The 22,248-nt window shown below is 41.2% G+C and overlaps 1 protein-coding gene across 2 annotated transcripts in view; it reads left to right on the plus strand.

The window, feature by feature from the left end:
* The window catches only part of LOC128733034 (dedicator of cytokinesis protein 1), a 71,416-nt gene that overhangs the window by 40,712 nt on the left and 8,456 nt on the right, over window positions 1–22,248 (plus strand). Inside the window, exons 2-9 of one of the 2 annotated variants that reach the window (XM_053826582.1) lie at window positions 12,566–12,677; window positions 12,832–13,276; window positions 13,336–14,978; window positions 15,036–15,567; window positions 19,007–19,120; window positions 19,545–21,425; window positions 21,489–21,994; window positions 22,061–22,171. In XM_053826582.1, the coding sequence (XP_053682557.1) occupies window positions 12,566–12,677; window positions 12,832–13,276; window positions 13,336–14,978; window positions 15,036–15,567; window positions 19,007–19,120; window positions 19,545–21,425; window positions 21,489–21,994; window positions 22,061–22,171 (5,344 nt within the window). The remainder of the gene's footprint in view (window positions 1–12,565; window positions 12,678–12,831; window positions 13,277–13,335; window positions 14,979–15,035; window positions 15,568–19,006; window positions 19,121–19,544; window positions 21,426–21,488; window positions 21,995–22,060; window positions 22,172–22,248) is intronic. The other variant, XM_053826583.1, reaches the window with a different exon arrangement.

Raw genomic sequence — 22,248 nt, forward strand, 5'->3', positions numbered from 1 at the left:
GACGATAGGTACTTTCCAGCTTACCTAGGAAGCTTTTGGTTCCTAACGCCGATGACCACACCGGTCCGCGATAGCTAAGTATGGACTGGACCACGTTGGCTAAAAGCCTCCGCCTGCTGCCATGTACCGCAGAGCTATTAGACATCATACGAGACGATGCCGAAATAGCTGTGGAAGCCTTCTTGCAGGCATAGTCGACGTGGCTCCCGAACTTAACTTTGTCGTCGACCATGACTCCCAGGAGTTTTAAGGACCGCGTTGACGAAATAGTACAGTCCCCGACGCTGATATTTGCTTGCTGCACTACCTTGCGGTTGTTAACCACGATGACCTCCGTTTTATGAAGCGCTCGCTCCAGTTTCCTGGAGCGCATCTAATCTTCGACAATGCTTATAGAGTGGGTAGCCGTCAACTCCACCTCTCTGATAGATTCACAGTAGACTTGCAAGGTGATTTCATCCGCAAAGTCGATAATCACAACCCCTACCGGGAACTTCAGCTTCAACACCCCATTATACATGACGTTCCACAACACCGGGCCCAGTATGGAACCTTGCGGAACTCCTGCGAGGATTGGAACGCACTTCTGACCCTCCTCCGTGTTGTAGCATAGCACACGATCCTGGAAATAATTTTCCAGAATCTTGTACAGCGGCACCGGCACTTGGACATTCTGAAGCGAATTAGCTATGGAGTACCAACTATCGCTATTGAACGCATTTATCACGTCGAGCGTCCTCTTGCGCTGGATTGCCACCTTGACTGTCTTAGTGACAGACAAGATGGCATCCACCGTAGATGTGCCTTTTCAGAAGCCGAATTGGTTCCTTGACAGACCGTTTGCACCCTCAGTGTACTGTACGAGTCTGTTAAGGATAACCCTCTCTAGCACCTTGCCGGCAGTACAGAGCAGACAGATCGGCCTATATGACGAGGGGACACCCAGGTTTTCCCGGCTTCGGCAATAGGACCAGGTTCTGTCGCTTCCATCTGTCCGGGAAGTGGCCATCTTCCAGGCATCTACTTATTACTGCTCCGAATAATTCGGGAGCCTCCAAAATAGCCGCTTTAATGGTCAAATTCGGGATTCCGTCTAGTCCCGGTGCCTTGCTCACCTTTAGGGATTTAGCGATCTCAATAAGTTCCTCGTTCGTAACCGTCGCTTCCTCCTCGACCTCTAAACCGCCGTCGCCCACGTTACATTGGATGTTCAGCACGGAGGCCGACCATCCTACGCTATGGTATGAGAGACTGGAACGTCGGCCGTGGGACGATTCAGCGGCCTGAGGCCAAGTCCTTGGCTCGTGGCGCCGAAACAGGCCCTCGATGATCCGCTCCAACATCTCTGGCGATCGCTCTGCGAACGCCATCGCGCCCTTGGTCTTTGCCATTACGACTCTGTAGGCATCACCTCACGGGTTCGCATTGGCACTACCACATAACCTTTCAGAGCAGGCTCGTTTACTAGCTTTTATCCCACTCTTAAGCGCTGCGCGTGTAGCAACAAGTGCTAATCGACATTCGCTCCGCGGAATTTCGCAATTTCAGCTGTCCACCAGTAAACCGGTGACCTCCCATACCTAGGTCGGCTTTTCCTAGGCATGGTAGCGTCACACGCTCACGACAGTACCTCAATCAAATGATCAGCGTTCGGATCGGGTATACCGCGATCACCGCACTCTCATCGGATCGCTTCCACAAATACTTCGGGATCAAAGTATGATGTCTTCCATCCACGGGTGGTTGGAGTGTCGGCTCTACTCGCCGCCTGCCGCCTCGTTATCTGATCGACACCATAGCGGACCGTCTAATGGTCACAGTGAGTGTAGCCATTGTCTACCTTCCAGTCTCCTATCAGACCAGGACTGCCGAAAGCCACGTCGATGATAGAATCCGCACCGTTCTTGCTGAAGATACTTGTGTTGCCGACGTTGGCCAGATCTACGTTAAGCTTTGCCAGAGCGTCAAGCAGAATCCGACCTCTATGGTTCGTGCGACGACTTCCCCACTCTACCGCCCAAGCGTTAAAGTCGCCCGCCACAACCACCGGCCTTAAACCAGTCAGCACCACTGATACTCGGCTTACCATCCGCGTAAACTGCTCGATAGACCAACTCGGCGGAGCACGCTATGTCCGAAGGTACTTATTAGTTAACTCACATGCACCTCAGATTTTTCTTCACAGGATGTTAGTATTAATCAAAACAATTAATTTAGAGAAAGTCTTAAAATATTCTATCTTGGGTTTTTTGAAAAATTCAATGTTCAAGGTTATTTAGGGGTCATCCCCTCTCAAGAGATCATATTCGTTGTAATCGACCACCTCCGATTTCAACCAAATTCGGTGTAATTGCCTATTCCGACCCCACATTTAATTTCTCTAAGTTTTGTATGGATTGAACAATCCCCCTTGCAGTGACATGCAGTGAAAAATGAGTATTTTCGAAAATCTGGGAAAAAAGGAGAAGCGTCACTGCAAGGGGAATTGATCAACCCGTACAAAACTTTGGGAAAATGAAGGTGGGGTCGGAATGAGCAATTATACCAAATTTGGTTGAAATCGGATGTGGTCAACTACAACGGATATGATCACTTGAGAGGGAATGACCCCAAAATAACCTTGAAAATTGAATTTTTCAAAAAACCCAAGATAGAATATTTTAAGACCTGCTCTAAATTAATTGTTTTGATTAATACTAACATCCTGTGAAGAGAAATCTGAGGTGCATGTAAGTTAAATAATAAGTGCCTTTAGACATAGCGTGCGGAGCGAACCGCTGCAGCAGAACACTCCACCCAGTTTGGCAACCGCGAAGCCGTCGTCTGCAGTTGACACAACCTCCTGAACTGGGAATCTGCTTGTCGTCCATATAGCCGTCTACCCGGACCTTTTCGAGACCCAGTTGCATTTTTCGGCAGGGACGCGATATAGGTCCGAGATTATGGCAATGTGCATTACTGACTCAGAAACTGCTTGCTGTAACAGCTGCTGAGCCGTGCTGTAGTGGCTCAGGTTGAGTTGTGTCACTTGCACTATGAACGTGGCTTAGTCGCCGGCAGACCGGTCGGGCACCTTGGACCTCCCGTTACGTACTTTGCGTCCCGTTTACCGGTACAGGTCAGGCACTTGGGAGGCTTCGCGCAGTCCCTCGCTTTATGGTCAGCACTACCACATCTCCTGCACAATTGGCTCCTATCTGGCCCCTTGCAGTTCCAGGCTTTATGTCCGTGCTCAAAGCACCGGAAACAAGCTTCCGACTGCTTGAGCACGCTCAGTGGGCATACCAACCACCCCACTTTTAGCCTAGCAGCTTTCAGGGCTTCGTTCCCGTCCGCCAGTGGAAGTCGTATGGTGGCTACCTGGGTCCCGGCCGGACCCTTGAGTAGGCGAACCGTCTCGGTTGCCAATACCACTCCATGACAATAGAGGTTAAATTCATAACAAGGTAGTTACTTAAGCGCTAATGACTACGAATTGTTGCTTCTTCGAGTACCTGCTATTGGAGCTTTTAATGATGATGCAGTAGACTGCTTCTTCTGATAATAATAAAGTCAGCTCTAATCAGAGGAACTAAAGCGTGAATTGTAAATTATTATCGAAGCACGGATGAATTAATTTAATTCTTTACGCCATCAGAGGTATCGTGTGCTGATGTTTCAGTGGGTGATTCTCGTAAAAGAATATTTATGGTTTGTTTGGAAATGTGTCGTGTAAATAATTTGGTTCTAGAATATATGTGATATGCACAGGATCAAAGGTAATCGGGATATTTCACTGCGTCATCGGAAATTATTTAATTTGCTTCTAAAGTACTTTTGTCGCTTTGGAAATAGATTTTCTAAGGTAAGGAAGGAGTATAATCATAAATAGGACAAAAATTTACTCAAGTTACAAACGGATGGCGTGCAAAAACGGTTAACAAGAATTCCGTTTTGGTGTACTTTTGTGTACACCGGAAACCACACGTCTTCTTCCTCGAGTATTTCAAGTTCGATGCTACGTTATTGCATAAGCATCTTGCTTTGATTATACGCTAGACAAGCAAATGCTCTACCAAAACGGAAGAAACAAATCTATACCTAGTTTAATTGCAAAAGGAAAGCGAAAATTGAATTTCTTCGTGTACGTGCAGTCATGCATGATGGTTCGGAAATGATTTTGCCAAGCCGCAAATAGTAAGGTTCAGCAGGTAATGATTACCCATTTGCTAAAACTGCCGGTTTGTACGACAATGAACAAATTGTCTATACGATGGTTATAGCAAGGCCAGTTGAAGGTCATTGGACGAATCGCCGGTTAGTTGGAATGTTCATAAGCATTGGTATGTGGTCCATCGTTATATATAGCTATGAACGAAATTTCAGCAAAATTAGTAAACTCTTGTACTAAGAGATCCATTACGGAGAATATAATTCATCAACAGAATCAAACGCACAGCACAGAGCAAACATTTTATTGCCACTTGTTGCAAATCAGTTGAAGCCGACAGCATAAGTGAGGCAATAATTGATATGAAAACCAGCTGTGTGTCGCTAGTGCGTCAGCATTAAAAAACTCTGCTTTAACCAAACCAGACGCAACCGTTTGTGCCATATTCACGAGCTGACATCATAAAACTGATCCACTGTCAAGCTACTGGCATGCTATGGAAACCGGGAAAGAGAAACTTTCGGCAGGTCTGTGTCAAAAATCGGAAATATACGTATTGCTAGTTGTGTTTTGGATTTAACATCTGTCATAAAGGGTGTTGCGATGATAGTTTGGTCGACCTAAACTTGATGCCGAGGCGAACCAGCCGCAGGCTGAAAACCTCTCAAATATAGAATAAAAAAAATTGATGCATTTCCTTGAATCGTGCATATAAAAAACTTAAATACCTCTTAGTTTGTGCTAGTTGAGTTCGAATCTTACGATCCGGAAAATGTGAATGCCTGTTGATACTTTTAAAGTTTGGACATTCTTCTACCTGGCCTAGTTTCCCCGTCAACAGGTAATAAATTAGCACACTTAGCTATTGAGTCATCTAGTATTGTAAAGATATAAAGTTACGCTACGATAAAAAACTGGCCATAAAATTTATTAGATCCAGCTTTCGCATGCGCGTTTGGAATACGGTCTGACAGAACCGAATTTGTTGATATTGCGCCAGAATGTCAACGTCAAGCGCGGAACCATCGCACCCGCGCACAATAGGCAACAATCCGTGATTTATGTGTTTCACGCCCCGTCCCTCTCCGTTCGATCGCATTCCCGTAGTTGCGGTTCATCAACGAGCGCAGCGTTTCGATCGGTGGATAAATGCTCCTGCTAATGTTTGCTTAGTTTTACTGAACACCCGGCCGCATAGAGCCATTAAAGAGGCCATTGTTTGGATTATCCGAGTGCTTTGCGAGAGTTTCTTCACCTTCGATCAGACACAAGGCAGTGTGAGCTGTTCGCCAGTTTCGCATTTGGCGGACGTTCCCTTCGTCAGCTGTTTGCTTCAACCCCAATGGGATTTTATTGTGCGGTTGCGCCGGCGATGGATGATGCGATGGCCGTGATGGTAGTAGTGCGCGGCAGAATGATGCACTAATGCCAATCGAAACACGGGTGGGAAAACCCGCACCCAGAAATTTGCATCATGTAAATTACACCTAGCGATGAGGTTCTACGAAAGGTGCACTCCGCTATCAGCTGGCCATTGAAATCGAATTGCCCTTGAGAGTTTACACCCTTGAAGAACGAATCACTTATGTTTCTTAATACAATGGAGAGGTCCAGGACTTGAGGATGTGACACTATAGTGTGCCAAAAATATAATTTTAATAGGCTTATCGCATTGGCCACTCACATTGGTTAGTTACACAGTATCAACAAGAAAACAGAGCAACTAGTGAATGATTCATTCATTGCACGCAAATACGTGAACTTGGACGGTTTGCTCGGTATTATTTGCATATCATCGTCACTGGTCTGCTATCGTATTCCATCTATGCTATGTTGATATTGTGTGGAACTGAGTTTAGAATAAAGTTTCTTCATAGTGTTTCAACTGCGATGTAAGCGCTCTGGCATTAGACAGGACATCACCGACGCAAAGAGACGCATTTGAACGTATAAACAATAAGCCGACTTTTAAGGAAAATGAATGACTTATAATTCTCAACACGTTATGTGCCGGAAAGCGGCAAATATTTGTGCCATTTTCGGATGAAATATTGAGACCAACTTGGTTGCTGATTATAGTCTACATGGGGCCGTTCCTTAAGGGGTTGCACATTGACCGATTTTCAGCCTGTCTTTTGCAAGTCTTTTGTGGAAGAACTATTAAAGTTTCCTCTGAACACTTTCACCGATATTTTCGCACGTGTAATCAACTTACACCCCTAAAAAAGCACCGAGTACGGCAAAATTTTGCCGAAATCTCAACAGCCGAGCGTTCGGCAAAATTTTTTATGTTACCAAACGTTACTAAAGATCCGTAAACGTCGATTTGCGCCATCGACATTTTTGCCGAACTTTCGGCTGTTGAAATTTCGGCAAAATTTTGCCGAACTCGGTACTTTTTTTTAAGTGTGTAGGACGTTTTTAGTTCTGATCACAAGAAAATGTAATCAAAATTATATGATCAAATTACGTTCAAAATACAGTTCCCAGTTCTCCAGGCTTTGGAACTTAGTTAAAATATGTTTTCAACATATTATTGTTCCTTTTTGATTTTTTAAATTTATTTTTTTGTTTCGAAATAGTTTATTTATTTGTTAGTTCGGTCAGCGGATCTCCAGCTTGGGTACAGAGGAACGGTACACAACTTCTTAAGCGTTGCTACAATGACCCTCCCTTACCTAATTTTAAGGTCTTTCCACTTCACGCCTTGTCCCATTCTGTTTGGGCACTATCAACATCATTGTTTCATTACTTTCTTCTACCGTCGCCTCCGTCGATTGTAAAAGTTATCGTTATAAAAAATTAATTGTTTGCCTGACCTCATTAAAGGTCAAGACCAAATACGAGGTTGGTCTATTTTATGTTCTTAATCACTTACTTCGCGACTTACATTGGCGTCACATGTCACAAGCAGCGTTGCGAAGCTCACACTAACGAACACGCCAGCACAAGTGTCCCTTTAAGACTCTCGCCCTTATTTATTCATGCACTGCAACGAGTTTTTGCGAGTGTGTATTTTGCTACGGTCGTTGCTCTCGTTCGTTATTGCAACCCGAGCTACTGATACCAATTAGTCGCGATGCCTCGCACTCCCGCCCGTGGCCGTGGGTAGAATCGAGGGTGAAGTATGAGGGGGGGGGGGGGGGGGTTCTACATGTCCTTGGGTACGAAAGCCTCCGTTGGCTTCGTACCATTCCAGGACATTATTTGAATAGTGGCACGAAACTAGATCCGGCCAGAACATCGTGGGGCCCTCGTGTTCGTTAGAGGAAGCAGACGCTTCTGTAGACACTACTTGAATTAGGTCTGTTCGTTTACCGTCCCGGTAGTCACGAACGGAGCACTCCGTTTGCCACATGAGCAGATCGCTTGCCAAATCATATATTTCTTGGCAAATTTTGAAACTTTCTGCATGCTTACTTCCTCCGGAATATCAAACTTCAAAATTAAAATCATTTTTTTATGCGAAGCCATATTGCCATTTTCTAGTATTCTAGGCTCACAAACAAAATATCATCAAAGCAAAGTGTTTTGCAAAAATAAAGTTATTATCAATCGGTTTTTCTGTCACAGGAAGCAACTAAAATGATGTTGCTAGAAATTGAGATTGACTAACTGAATATATTTATTTTGTTAAAACAACCAGTTTTCGAAAATTGCAAAATTTCAGTAGCGCGTTGATTTTATCCACTTGTTATATCAATATGCACGATAAAATTAAATGCGCACATGCTGCAAACCAACAAAATTGTTTAAAATTTATTATATATTCTATGGGATATTCTATTATGGTCGCTATACCTAAATCAAATCGATCAGAATAATCTGACAGTAAAACTTTAACTTCGCTGCTCACGGATGTAGTTTCAAGTTGACAAAGCTGGCGAACTTACTTAGCTTTTCCCAGAGCGAAAAACGCAAAGCTTTATTAAATTATGGCGATGGCTATCAAGCAACGAAAGCTTAATCGGTTTTATTGCTGCTTTCTGCAGAGTGTGATGCGACTACTTGAGCTTATAATCTGATTCTTATAGAGGTTATGGAAACATTCTGAAGAGTGGGCCACTTGGTCAGAAAGCAGTTTTATAGCGATCATCCGAAAGTTCTGGTGGAGCTCAGAGTTTTACTAGCGGTTTTATGAAATTGGTCATGAAAACCACTATACGAACGTAATAAAACTCGGAATTGTTCCTTGGGACTTCCGACCTGAACCTTTCCCACGGTTTTCAAGCGTTTGGAGATGGCTTCTTGAGTCGCATTCAAGTGATTCGTGAGTTGTAGTTGCGTTTAAGTTTCACCTTCGGCTAAAAGTGCTTGCAGTTCACTGTTCTTGTACTTTTTAGAAGGAAGGCTTCCACACTCGTCGTCTCTCACGTAAAAATTCCAATTTTTAAACTTTTTGAGCTACTTGAGGTGCTGAATATCTAAACAATTATGCATATTTCCTCCCAAATCTTCGAGTGAGATTTTCTAAACATTCTAGAGATTTATGTGGGGTTCTGTTCGCTCTTCAAATTTGGGGACTTAGAAGGCTTTCGTCAAAAAGCTAAAAGTCCGCCCGTCATGCTGAAAAATCCAATTATCATTGCCGAAATACTGATACACTTCTCATAAATTGATTGGTTCTCTGTCACCCCTTTGTCGATGAAGATCTAATTTTGTCGCTGTCAGCTATTCCTGCTTCTATCATGAATTCGGATGGTGATTTCTTGGAATATTTTTTTTCGATCTGCGAACAGTCATAAGAAACTTTGATTTTTTAAGCCGATTTGTTTTCATTTGTAACAAACACTTTCACTTGTTCTGTGTGCCTCAAATACCTTGACAAAAGGAGGAGAATATCACAATAGACCAAAATACTGGTCGTACCGTTCCTAATCTTCCGACACAAAAAAGCTTCAAATCATCATGGATCATCATGAACCGTAAAGGCAGATCAAGAAATTTCGCCAATTTTGTATGAAAATTATACCTACAAGTTGACTTAATTCATCGCCGGATTGTCTCGTGCATTTGTAAAATTGTATATACGGTAAAAATGCTATGAAAACCCCACCGATTCAAAGATAAGTGCCTAAAATGGTCGAAAAATATATTGCTTTAAATTTGGTCCCCATGAAAATTCGTAACTTGCATACTCAAAATCTCATACTGTCACTGAAATCGTAATGAGCAAGGTGCCTCCATCGCTTTCTAAGCAATGAAAGAACGTGTAACAAACAATGTTTCTCCGTTGATCGTGAAGAAAACGGATACGCACGGTTATTTGTAGAATTACCATTGCAATGACTAAATTAAAAAACCCGAATTAATCCACCTAGCGGCGTGACCTAGCCTTTCTACTGTCACAATAATCATCATTTAATTTCTCAGGAACATCTATGTATAATTAACTTGATTATATTTTTAAATATCCGTTCCGTATTCCTCAAAATCCTTATTTGCCAGTAAAATTCACAACGTATTGCGTAGAATAATTAAATTTTCTTTCCTTGTGTGCGTAAATACTTGTAACGCCTTATTTAGTTTTATAATCGGTCGGCCTAAACTTTCGGGCTTCAGAGCCACATAGGAAACTTGCTTTGAATTGACAATATGAAATATGTGTTCAGAACAGATTTTTTGATAATTAATTAATACCATGTGTTCAAAAGTTAGCATCTTTGAAAAACAAGAGTTCAGAAAAATTATTATTATACTTCGCCTTTGAAGACAAAGAATATCGACAACAAAATGATTAATCTCAAAATTTTACTATTAGTTTGCTTGGCTTCAGTTTTGCAGTATATCTGAATTAGAAAAAATAACTGAATAGAGCATTAGATATGAAAAAGAGAAATTGAACTTTTTCTTAGCTGGCGCTCCTTCAGATAATTATTTTTGCATGAAAATCAAAACTTATGCTTTTTTTGAATGTACTTTAATGAAAAGATAGTCATTAGCTTGATCGCATCGTTTTTACAATGTTGGAGGGTTAGGAAAACAAGAGGGTTGCAAAAACTGCGCCTTAAACATGCTTGAGAATGGGAAATATGATCGATATGATTTTCAGTGCTTGTCATTTTTGATTTATTTGTTGAAACATGATACATGACATAAGACATCTGTCCTTTAAAATGTCATTAACGAAAACAAATCTTACAAAATTACTACCGTGCAACGTTTACTTCCTATTTTTCATATAACATTTCTAAGCTCTAGTATTTATTGATTGGAAAGAGCATCTATTGATGCGCAAAATTTGTTTGAAATTTGTATAAATTTATTTGGAAAAATCAACTCATTTTTAATCCTATACACCACTATACCTTCATGCTTAAATTAACTGCTTTTCTTCGCTGTTTGCTTTTCGTGTACAATTGTGAGTAACAGCAAGTGAACAAAATGACAATTGAAATCTGAAATCAAAGAAAAGAAAAGGCTTTTCGATTGAATCCCATTATTTAATATTTATTTGCAACAGATACGTAGTTCGCCTACGACGTGCAGGCTTCAACAGCGTCTTATTTCAAAGCGTATACGTATCTGTTGCGAATAAATATTAAATAGTGGGATTTAGTCGGTAAAAGTTTTTTTCTTTTCTTTAATTTCAAATTTCGTATTCCACTAAGAGGCTTCAAAAATTTCAGACAATTGATTCAGAAAAGTGAGAAACATCTTTTCTTGAATTTCAATGCAAATTTAAAAATTGCAAATTGTCATCCCAAGTAACAATTTGAGTTTTATTACACTCTTATGATGACATTCAAGACCAAAATTGGTCATGAAAACCACCATAAAAGTACAATCAAACTCACATTGTTGCTTGGGATCACATACACACACATACACACACATACACACACATTGAATATAATCAACATTTGTTTTGAATTCACACGTTTTAACGGTTTAATATAAGGTGCTTAAGTGTTAAAGTTTGAATAACTTTTGAATGAACTGTCCGATTTTAAATAACTCGATTTCGTTTGATAGATCTCAGTAGTAATTTTCAAATAATAATAAAATGTGTGATGTTTTTCATTGAATTAATGCTTATATGTTACAAAAATATGTTTTAAATACTATTTTTTCACATTTCTTTATGTAACTTTCAAACTACAAGCCCAATCGTCATGAAATTTGGAAGTTAAGGGTTTGCAAGGCTCCTCTTTCATATGCAATCAATTTTGTTCAAATCGGTTAAGGGACCTATGAGATAATGAAGTCCCATATTTTTCATATTTTTATACATAACTTTTGAACTAAAAGTCCGATCAGTATGAAATTCAATAGCGACCAATGGGACACCTAGACCTTTCATTTGACACTAAGAACATTAAAATCGGTCCAGTCATCTCCGAGAAAAGTGAGTGAGATTAAAAGCGTCACATACACACACACACACACACACACACACATACATACACACACACACAGAAAATGCTCAGTTTTCGAAACTGAGTCGAATGGTATATGACATTCGGCCCGCAGGACCTTCTTTCCATTTCCGATTTTCCGAGTGATTTCTATACCTTTATACTATATATTTATATAGTAGAAAGGCAAAAAACATCTGCTGTAATAACTCTGCTATTCACATGCATCTGAAAAGCATTTTTAAAATGTCTAAAAGCCGCTTCCTCAAATTCGGTTGTTTATTTGTGGCATGAAACAGCTTCAGGGAGAAAACCTTCATTAAGTGTACAATATAAAACATTAATCTTATATAAAAGTTTACTGCTACATCAACATCAAATGTCCACAAATCACAGTTGTTTCTTAAGTAGAGTGTTCTGTGTCTAAATGTCATCGAATGCTGATACGCTTATCAACGGAGAAAAAAATATTTTTATTATTTTTGGTAGGATACGTCCAGCAGTAATATTTCGTTGTAACCAGCTTATGACCGTGAGAATATCCGACCTACGACAATTTGATTTCTCTTTTCCTATTCATAACAGTGACCGACCGTGTGTGTGTACATTCTATTCGCCCAAGTTAATTAAGTAAATCATGCCGTGCCGTGACTGGTGACATTTAATCCCCCATCATGGAAAATAGCACAGCCGTACGAAGGACGGCCAATGAATGGGAAAAGCTGGAGGATGGCTCCAATCAGAACACTCTGTTCATTTTCCCCCACCAGATGGGTCGGTATCAGTGCGGGTGAGAATGGCTGTGTGGTTGATGAATAGGTTCCTGTCCATTCGGTTGAATGCTGCTCTGCCATAACAGAACACCGTGGCCCTTCTATCATTGTTGATTCGCAGAAAAATTGCAATCTGTGGGGTCGACTACTACTTCCTATAACAAACATGGCCATTGCTGGGCCCTATCGGGCGGATTACGGAGCACGAGATTAAAAGGGGGACAAATGGAATTACATCCAATCTAATCCGATTCTCCCTCTACCGTGTTTTTTTTTGCTTCCAGCCAAGGCAAACTACTATGAGTCCGACAAAGCGCACAGACTGGAGCTGGACGTGGGTGATACGCTGGTCATTCTACAGGAAGCTGCCAGTTGGTACTACGGGTATAATAAAAGGTGAGACCCTATTGTGTTGTGAAATATCTTGCAATACCTTTTGTTGAGCTGAAGAAAATTTTTAACTATCCACAGTTTAGAGGCGTAGACTCAAATACTAAAAAATTAAAGTTAAATGTTGCCATGAAGTCACTAATTTTCTCTTTTCTTGCAGTTTTCCACACATTCGCGGCATTTTTCCCAAGTGTTACGTCCACATCGTCGACGCTCGTCCGCTCAAAAGCAGTTCCGCTGGCAGCGAGCACTTGTCGATTGTACGAAGCGAGATTGTCGAGGAAATCACAACCGTTCTCAACGAGTGGCAACACCTGTACCGGCGGTTTTACCTGCAGAGTCATCCGGATTTTAAGGCGATTCGACTGAAAATGCTGGAATTGATACGGCTAAGATCGCAACTGCTGTCCGGTAATCTTCCGGTGGACGAGATGAAGGACATCAAGCTGAAGGCAACCTCGGAGATCGACACCGGAAACAAAATTTTACGGCTCGATATGGTGGTTCGGGACGATAGTGGCAATATACTGGACATTGAGCGAACTTCGACTACGCAGTTATATGAACATCATCTGAATGCAGTCGATCGCATCAAGCGGGCAAGTGTGAGTAGATAGCAAATGCTTATTTCATACCCGTATAAAGATTTTTTGACTTTTCGCAGACTTCAACTAATAAAAATCGTATAGTAGAATCGATGAATCGGCACTCGCACAACCTGTTGCTCTCTGTGCACAATTTCGTGTGTCGGTTGTGCGAGGATACGGAGATCCTTTTCACCTTGTATGACGGCGACGACATGAAGGCGATCACAGAGAATTATGTGGTCAAATGGAGTCGCCAAGGAGTGGCAGCTGATTTGGACCAATTCAACAACATCAAAGTGTTGTTTACCGATCTAAGCGGAAACGATTTGAGCAGAAATCGGATCTTTCTAGTTGCTTATGTTGTGCGTGTGGGTGCCATGGACGGGAAAGATACGGATTCGCGACGGAGCAGTATGGCCAACTCGGCTGGTAATGCTAGTGGCGGCAAGAGCAAGGGTCAATTAGTGAGTCAGATCAGTGCCCCGGGCAGTCCAGGGGTGGGCGGATGTGCGACAGTTGCTGGAAGCTCTGGTGCACATGAGCAGCAGATGCGAAGGCCATTCGGTGTAGCTACGCTGGATTTGAAACCGATAATTAAACGGTCGGAAGATTTCAAAAGTGATACCCAGCTAAAGATGCCGTTCATTGCATGTGAAAAGGAATCGCTAGACAGTACGTTGCGGAAACTGATCACGAACAAAGACTTGGGTGATAAGAGTGATTCGGCAATCTGGATTAGTGTGGATATTTTGCATGGCGATATAAAGCAGGTGAAAGAAGAGTATCCACATTTGGTGCTAGGTAATGTGGCATTTGCACGCAAGATGGGCTTCCCGGAGGTGATCTTCCCCGGCGATGTTCGGAATGATCTGTATCTTACGTTAGTTGGCGGTGAGTTCTCTAAAGGCTCGAAAAGCAGTGACAAAAATATTGAGGTAACCGCTGTGGTCTGTAACAGGGAAGGGGTAGCAATCCCCGGGGTTATATGCTACGGAGGTGGTGGAAGCACTCTAAATGAATATAAATCAGTGATCTATTACCATGACGATAAACCCAAGTGGAATGAAACGTTTAAGATTGACGTGCCAATCGAGGAGTTTAAGCAGTGCCATCTGAGATATACTTTTAAGCATCGCAGTTCCAACGAGGCCAAGGACAGAACAGAGAAACCCTTCGGGTTATCCTATGTGAAACTGATGAACGATGATGGAACGACACTGCAGCATAAGAGGCACCATTTGCTGGTGTACAAGATTGATCATAAGAAGTTCGATCCAGAAACGCAGTATAATTATCTTCAGTTGCCAACATTGGCTGATGAGCTGGCCAACATTAGTGGCGGAAAACCTTCGGTTAGCGGTTTTAGTCTTGCGTCTAAAGATTGCTTCACAATTGAAACAAATCTGTGCAGTACCAAACTGACTCAGAATGTCGATATTTTGGGTCTATTGAATTGGTCGTCGCGTAAAGAAAAAATGGAAGAATCGCTGAATGCGTTGATGAACGTGAAAGGCGAGGAGGTGGTAAAATTTTTGCAGGACATTCTGGACGCACTGTTCAACATTCTGGTGCTGAACGAGGATCCAGCGAAGTATGACAACCTGGTGTTTCGGTGTCTCCTGCGGTTGATAGAAATTGTTTACGACTTGAAATATCAACACTTCCAGTCGGTGTTGGATCTGTACATAAACGAGAGTTTTTCGGCTACATTGGCGTATGAGTAAGGAGAAGGCTGTCCCGATGATTTTACCTAAATTAAGTGTTCTTTTATTTGCAGAAAACTTATCAACGTGGTTCAAACCCATATAAAAAATGCGATTAATAACGTAAGCAGTGAACGGTCTAGCTGCATCAGTATCTATGCTGTGAATGAAAACGATGAAACGCTATTTCGAACTACGAAATATTTGCAGTACATTATGAAATTCATTATTCGATCACGGATTTTGTTTGCTGACTTAAACCAGGGCAAGGACAGCGAACTGTTCGAGACGATGCTGGAAGATTTGCTGGAATCGTTCACCGAGTTGATCAAATATCAAAACGATCTCTTGAAATCGCAGGGAGCTTTGCTGAAGTATTTGCACATCATCGCTTCGGACCTGATGCAGGTTTACGACCCTATAAAGTTGAGCAAGCGGATAGTGGACATAATCTCTAATGTTCCCACCGGTCGTTTGAATCAATCCAAAATGACTTGTATTAAAGATGTGGTGGATTCCAAACTGTTCAAGTTGCCTCAGTGCAGGGCTATTCTGCTGCCGATGTTTTGCCGGCAAATCAAGGACAAGCTAGAGAGTAAGGAGGAGGTAAGTCTTTCTTTTTGAGATTACTCCCAGTCAAGGATTGCTGCATGAGAATAAATGTTTGTTAATTGTTTTTTCTGCAATGCACTTATTGCTCGAAGCAACCGTCAGCACCTTCCAAGCGCTAAAACTTTTTTGTTTGTCTTGTGTACATTTCATCTGCTTTCTACATGTGTTTGTTTTACGTTACTCAGTCTTGCCACGTGCTGATGCTGTGTGCCTGTGTCTTGCGTCCCTCTGATCTGTTTAATTCGCTGCCGTTGAATGCCAACCCCCGTGTTACATTTCGTTCGTCCTGTGCATTTGACGATATCCACCGCTAAGATCATATCATCATTTCCACATCGACATCATGTTCATCGCTAAGGAAAAAAATGTAGGAATATAGCACCGCATCAACATACGGATCAAAACTACATTTCATTTGACCATCGTTCGAATATCATCAAAAACGAACCACCCAAGTGTTATTGTAAATAAAATCATTTCCTTTTCCATCATTGAAACACCTTTCTCATCCATTACTTGGTTGTGGGCTGTCTTTTGTCTTTTCCTGCTCGTTTGATACCCAAAACCTGTTATGTTTCAAAAGCACCAGTTTGGATTATTTTTTTCGTTCTGTTATTAGGCCGCTAGAAATATTTTATAAAATGTTTGTCCTTCCGATGTTGGGCAACTGAAGGTTTGGGTAACGTCTAAAAAACTAATGAGATTTTTAAAACAAGCAAAAAAAACTAGCGTTTTAAGCGTTCTTACTTAGAGTTTAATTGTGAAAACCAAATCTATTCTTGCTTTTCATATTTACGGTTATTATTTTCCATGCAAAAACCTGCCAAAAGAGACACTCCCAACTATTACTAGCGTTTCCTAGCAATAGTTGGGAGTATCTATACGCCATAAGGTAATGGGAAAAACTTTAGCCATGAAAATATGTTGTTAATTTACAAACCCGGCTTGCCAATCGTATGCTGCGATTTGGAATTCCCTCATTAATTGAATAGTAAGCATTGGTTTTCGGTTTTAAAAAGTTTACAGAGAGGGTGCTGCCAATTTGGGTGACTTGGTTCGGCTTTACTTAACACCGACCAAATTACTTATAAATTTTATTATGTTAATTATTCAGTTCCAGTGCTATGTTCGCTGCTTGGTTTTGATATTACAAAAGGTCTTGCATTGCATTTCAAATATGCTTACATTCAAAAACTAGACCTGCCAATCAATATTTGCTTTTGTAAGTATATTTTTTTATTTAAGTTGGCGCTTAAAGTAGACTCTTTTTGAGCTACTGTGGTCACCAAAATCGACAAAATTGCCAAACTTTCTCTAAAAATTCATGACTTTTTAATCAGTGAACTAATTCTGATAATTTTAAGGCTAAATTAGTCGTAATCGATTCTGCAAATTTTGAAAGCAGTTTTTTTTAATCATGAAAATATGTTTGCTGTGTTCAGATTGGCAAAAAAATGCAGTGAATACATTTCTATAAACAGAACCCCGCTTTTGGGCCCAAAAACTGCTTCCGAAATTGGGCTCTCCGACGAAAAGTTAATGACTGTTAATTTCCCGTTAATACTAGATGAGAGGTATTTTAATGAGGAACAACACTAGATTAAAACTCTAAGTTTTTTCTATGATAGCAAAATTATTGAAAATGTTCGTCCTGACGAGAAATCTATTGTTTGGAAGCAATGTTTCTTTCCATCGGAGCTATATTGAAATGAATTGGAAAAACACTTAGGAATATCAGAAGTGTTTTTAAAGTCACTGGAATGCATACAAAAATGGGAGTTCACACTGCATTACTGTAAAGTGTTCATCAATAATTATAGTGAGACCTTATCCAACTTTTTGAAGGCAGTTTACAGGAGACGACACCACTGCGACTAAATGCTGGCCTATTGTGGTATTCTCCATCCTTAATCTATGAAGGTAGTTACAAACATTGATAGTTGGATTTCATTCAAGTATTTTACTGAACCAAACTTGCGCACAATTTTGAATTGCACCTGGCCACAGTGCACCCAGGTGTGACACCAGCTGGAGTTGGCGTTACTGACAGAATAAAGCTGTTATATCATCAGATGCAGCATTTGTACCATTTTATGGCAATTTCTTTTGCAAAATACATGAATTTCTATAATACCCCCTGACATTCCTCTACAGAAAGGCTGCATCAATGCTGCTAGCAGTTATCAATCCAAAAACAAAAGTCGCAGACGATGCGCGGTGTTGGAGTATACTTCGCAAATCGGTATCCAGATGATTCCATGAAGGTTATATTCCATACCTCTCGAACACTTGTTTACACTGTATTTCGAAGTTAACTGAGTAGGGGGACGAGGGTGTTATCGATCATTAAAATCTGCGTTATTAAGTTTGTGAATGTTGTCATACGCCTTTAAAATCAATTATTATGGGAATACCCACGAATTTGTCTATGCATAGGTCCGTAATGATTATCTTTGATCATGCTGGCTTCTTGAGGAAAAAGTGTGAAATAAAACACCAGCACTTCTTAACATAATAACAATCACTTTAGTATTTAAAACACCTTTATTGCGAGAACAATGTTACTTTCAGGACCCTTTGCATTTAGCCGGGGAAGCGAAAAGTGACGGTAATTTTAATTAGCTTTCTGCAACGGTGATCTTCGCGCACAAATAACATTTTTTGAACTGCAATTGAGCGTAGCACGGGAAATTTCAAAAGTTTTCAAGTACGTGTGTCTCATTATCACTAAAAGTTTGAATTTTTCTGATTCTTTCTTTTTTTAATGTTAAAAGGGCCACCTTCTTTTACATTAACAAACATGATATCATCAGTTGTCATGAGTGGCTTAATAAATTAGCCATTACATTCAGGTTGCTCATTGTTACTTGGAATGCTTACCTTTAACATATTGTCTTCACTTTCCTTTATTCGGTAATAAATGCTTTTTTGATACTAACTATCTATTTTCTCTGTACTAACTCTGGTGTTCGGGTTGACCATTCTAACCGTGTTAGCTTATAATATAATTGCTGGAGAGAATATTATTTTAACAGTTGTATATCTTTTTTACTTTTCCTAATTAAACAAAATATTCCAACCATTATCCTGCACTTCGTGTCCTTTTCTCCAATAATGACGATGTCGCTCACTTGAAATGAACTATTCTGGTGATTGGATTTTATATTACCCACCTCATCATAATCAAAATCAATATCGCAATAAACGATGATCCACTGCTGTTCTAAAATCGGCTTTCGCGCTTCCTTACCCCCCTTACCCTTCGATCCCAACCTGTTTCCTTTGTTCCCGGTTGCTTGTGCGTGCTCCGCAACTATGAACTCCATGTTTCGATGGTCGCGTGTAACAAACGAATTAAACAACCGGAATACGTTGTGTGTTTACTTACTAAACCTGCAAACAAACTCTCAACAACCACAACCGAACCGAGCAGGGTGACTTTATGTTCGACATCCGGCAGCAGGAGAAGAATCTGATCAAGGCGGCCAAGGTGCTTGGAGAGAGCAAGTCACAGCTGCACACGCGTGAAACCACGGCCAAGACGAAGGTATTTATCTGGGCGCGTAGAGCAAAATAGGGGAGGGGTTTTGTGAAGCATAGATTCGGTAGGCGTGTATCAGTATATGGCTTAGCAGTAGGCTGCAATATGCCGCCCGCTGCGAACGCATGCAGAGAGGCGAGTGTCGTGTGCTTGTGTGCGTGTGCAAATTCGCTGCTGTAAACCAATACTCACAAAGCAAACAAAATGGCGAGTGCTTTTCGGTGTGCATTTGATTTTATCATTAAAACGTTTTTTTGCGGTTTAGTGTGCAGCAATTTTATAATTTCAAAAAAAAAAAACGGCATCCACAATGAAAGTTTTAAATTCATAGCAATTGCTTATTTTTTAAATTATTTACGGTAGCCATTGTTGATGCTGGTAGCATGTTTGTTACTGGTACATAACTAAATTGTAATTTCGAAATCCTCAGGTGGCTGAGTGCGTTAACATCATGAATAACATGTTGGAGCTATTGTTCCACAGTGAAGAGGATATTGGTTCAACCGAGAACGATATCCGTGAGATCATGCAAATTCTGCTGCGCACGGTAATACAGAGTTCGATTGCGATGGACCGTGATAATCCGCTGGTCGGTAATCTGGTCGCGATCATGCTTGGGATCTTCCGTAGCATGTCGGAGAGCCACTACCAGGCGTACGTGAGAAGCTTCCTTACGAGCTACGATCTGCTGGATTTCTTGATGGAGATTTTGTTGGTGTTCAAGGAGTTGGTGTCGAAGCCAGTGTTTCCGGCGGATTGGCTGGATATGATCATGCACCAGAATACTGTGATATTGGAAAGTCTGAGACACTTTGCCGGTGTTATAATGGAATGGTTCTTCTCGCCGTTCGAGAAGCAGGTTTGGTCGAACTATTTCCAGTGCTCGATCACCTTCCTAACGCAACCAGCGTTGCAGCTTAATTTGTTCAGCAGAACGAAACAGTCGATGATCTTGAGCAACTATCGAGATATTCGCAGGGAGACTGCGTTCGAAATCAGAAAAATGTGGTTTAATTTGGGAGAGCATAAAATTATCTTTGTACCACAGCTAGTTGGTCCGATCCTGGAGATGAGCATGATTCCGGAGCTGGAGTTGAGAAAAGCTTCTATTCCAATATTCTTTGACATGATGCAGTGTGAGTACTACAGTTCGAAGTATGTAATGGAGAGCTATGGGGATACAAAGCGTAACGCAAGTCATATAAAAGGAAATTTCGTGGATTTTGAGAAGGAAATTATTGAAAAGCTTGATCACTACATTGAGGGCGGCTACGGGGATGAAGAGTTTAAAGATCTATTTTATGAAATCATGCACGAATCATGCAGTAGTCACAATACTCTAAAGTTGCCAGGCATAAAGTGTGTCAACATATTAACTCGTTTGATGGAGAAGCTGTTAGAATATCGGTGTCTAATTCATGACGAAAGTAAAGAAAATCGGATGGCATGTACAGTTAGCTTGCTACAGTTTTATTCCGATGTAAATCGCAAGGAAATGTACATTCGATATGTAAATAAGCTGTGTGATCTTCATATGGAATTCGACAACTTCACAGAAGCTGCCTATACACTGAAGCTGCACAGCAACGAGCTTTACTGGGATGATTCTCCACTGTCTGCTTTATTGAAATCTAGCCGACATTTATCCTGCAGTACTCATTGGGCCCTAAAGGAAAAGCTATACCGGGATATTATCGACCTGTTCGATCGTGGGAAAATGTGGGAGTCGGCAATTGACATGTGCAAAGAGTTGGCTCAACAGTACGAAAACGAAATCTACGATTATTTGAGTCTTGCCGACCTTTACAAAAAGATGTCACAGTTCTATGAAAAAATCTTACGCGAGAAGCGTTACGAGTCTAACTATTACCGGGTCGCTTTCTACGGCTCTGGGTTTCCGCAGTTTTTACGCAATCAAGAATTCGTATATCGTGGCAATGAATATGAAGATGCTGGATCGTTTAATACGCGTATTCTCAGTCAACATCCTCAGGCGGAACTGGTACCGACTTTGAATCCCGGCCTAGAAATTCATCAATGCGAGGGTCAGTTTATTCAGATCGTTAAGGTCGATTCCGTCAGTCGTGATATTCGACTAGGAAGGGATAAGAAAAATATTGCGTCCAACATTGTAAGGTTCTATCAATCGAACAATGTTTGCGAATTTCAGTTCTCCCGTCCAATTCGTGATTCAAGCGGAAGCGGTGATGACATTGCTAACACTTCGTACGAGCGAACGATTTTGAGGACTTCGGATGCTCTACCGGGAATTTTAAGATGGTTTCCGGTAAAGTCTTCCGAAACAGTTATTGTGAGTATTTGAAATGTAATGTTTGTTGTCGGTTGTTAGTTAATGTGTTTATTTTTGTTGCAGATTTCTCCCATTGAGATGGCGATCGAGACGGTGGAAGCGAAAAACCGAAGTATACGAGAGCTGGTACTTGAGCATCAAGCTGATCCGAACATTCCTATTCATTCGCTAAGTGCGATCATCAACGGTGTAGTGGATGCGGCTGTCAATGGGGGCATTCCAATTTACGAGGACGCATTCCTCACTCCGGAATACTTGATCAGGTATCCGGACGATGATCATTTGGTGGCACGACTGAAGGATTTGATTGCCTCGCAGATTCCTTTGCTTGAGGTGGCTATTCTGGTACACAAGATGAAAACTCCGGCCAGCTTGCTGCCATTCCATGATCGCTTGGAGAAGTGCTTTGCCAGTATTCAGACCAGCGTGGAGGAGAAGTATGGTAAGCGAACAACGGATATTAAGATCGATCGGGATAGCGAAGTGACGCTGAGGAGACAGATTTCGGCTCTGCCACAGGTTAGCATTGATTCGAGTCGGCTGTCGGAAACCAGTATCGGGTCATCGGAGTAAGTATACTTTTGCTCAGTAGCGGAATTTGGGTTTATTTTTTTGATTGTTTTTTCGATTTACAGTAGTGGAATTTCCAAAAGTCAGAACAGCCGCCCAACGACTACCAGTTCAGGTGGATTCAAGTCAACATTGACTAATTTTGCCACGAATTTCAACTCCGTCAATCTAACAAGGTATGAATACGCGATAAATTTTACAGTGAAATTTATGTAAAATATCTCAAATCGTATTAGAACAAATATTAAATGAT

The sequence above is a fragment of the Sabethes cyaneus genome, chromosome 1 (assembly GCF_943734655.1).
Source record: "Sabethes cyaneus chromosome 1, idSabCyanKW18_F2, whole genome shotgun sequence".
In the NCBI taxonomy this organism is placed as follows: Eukaryota; Metazoa; Arthropoda; class Insecta; order Diptera; family Culicidae; genus Sabethes; species Sabethes cyaneus.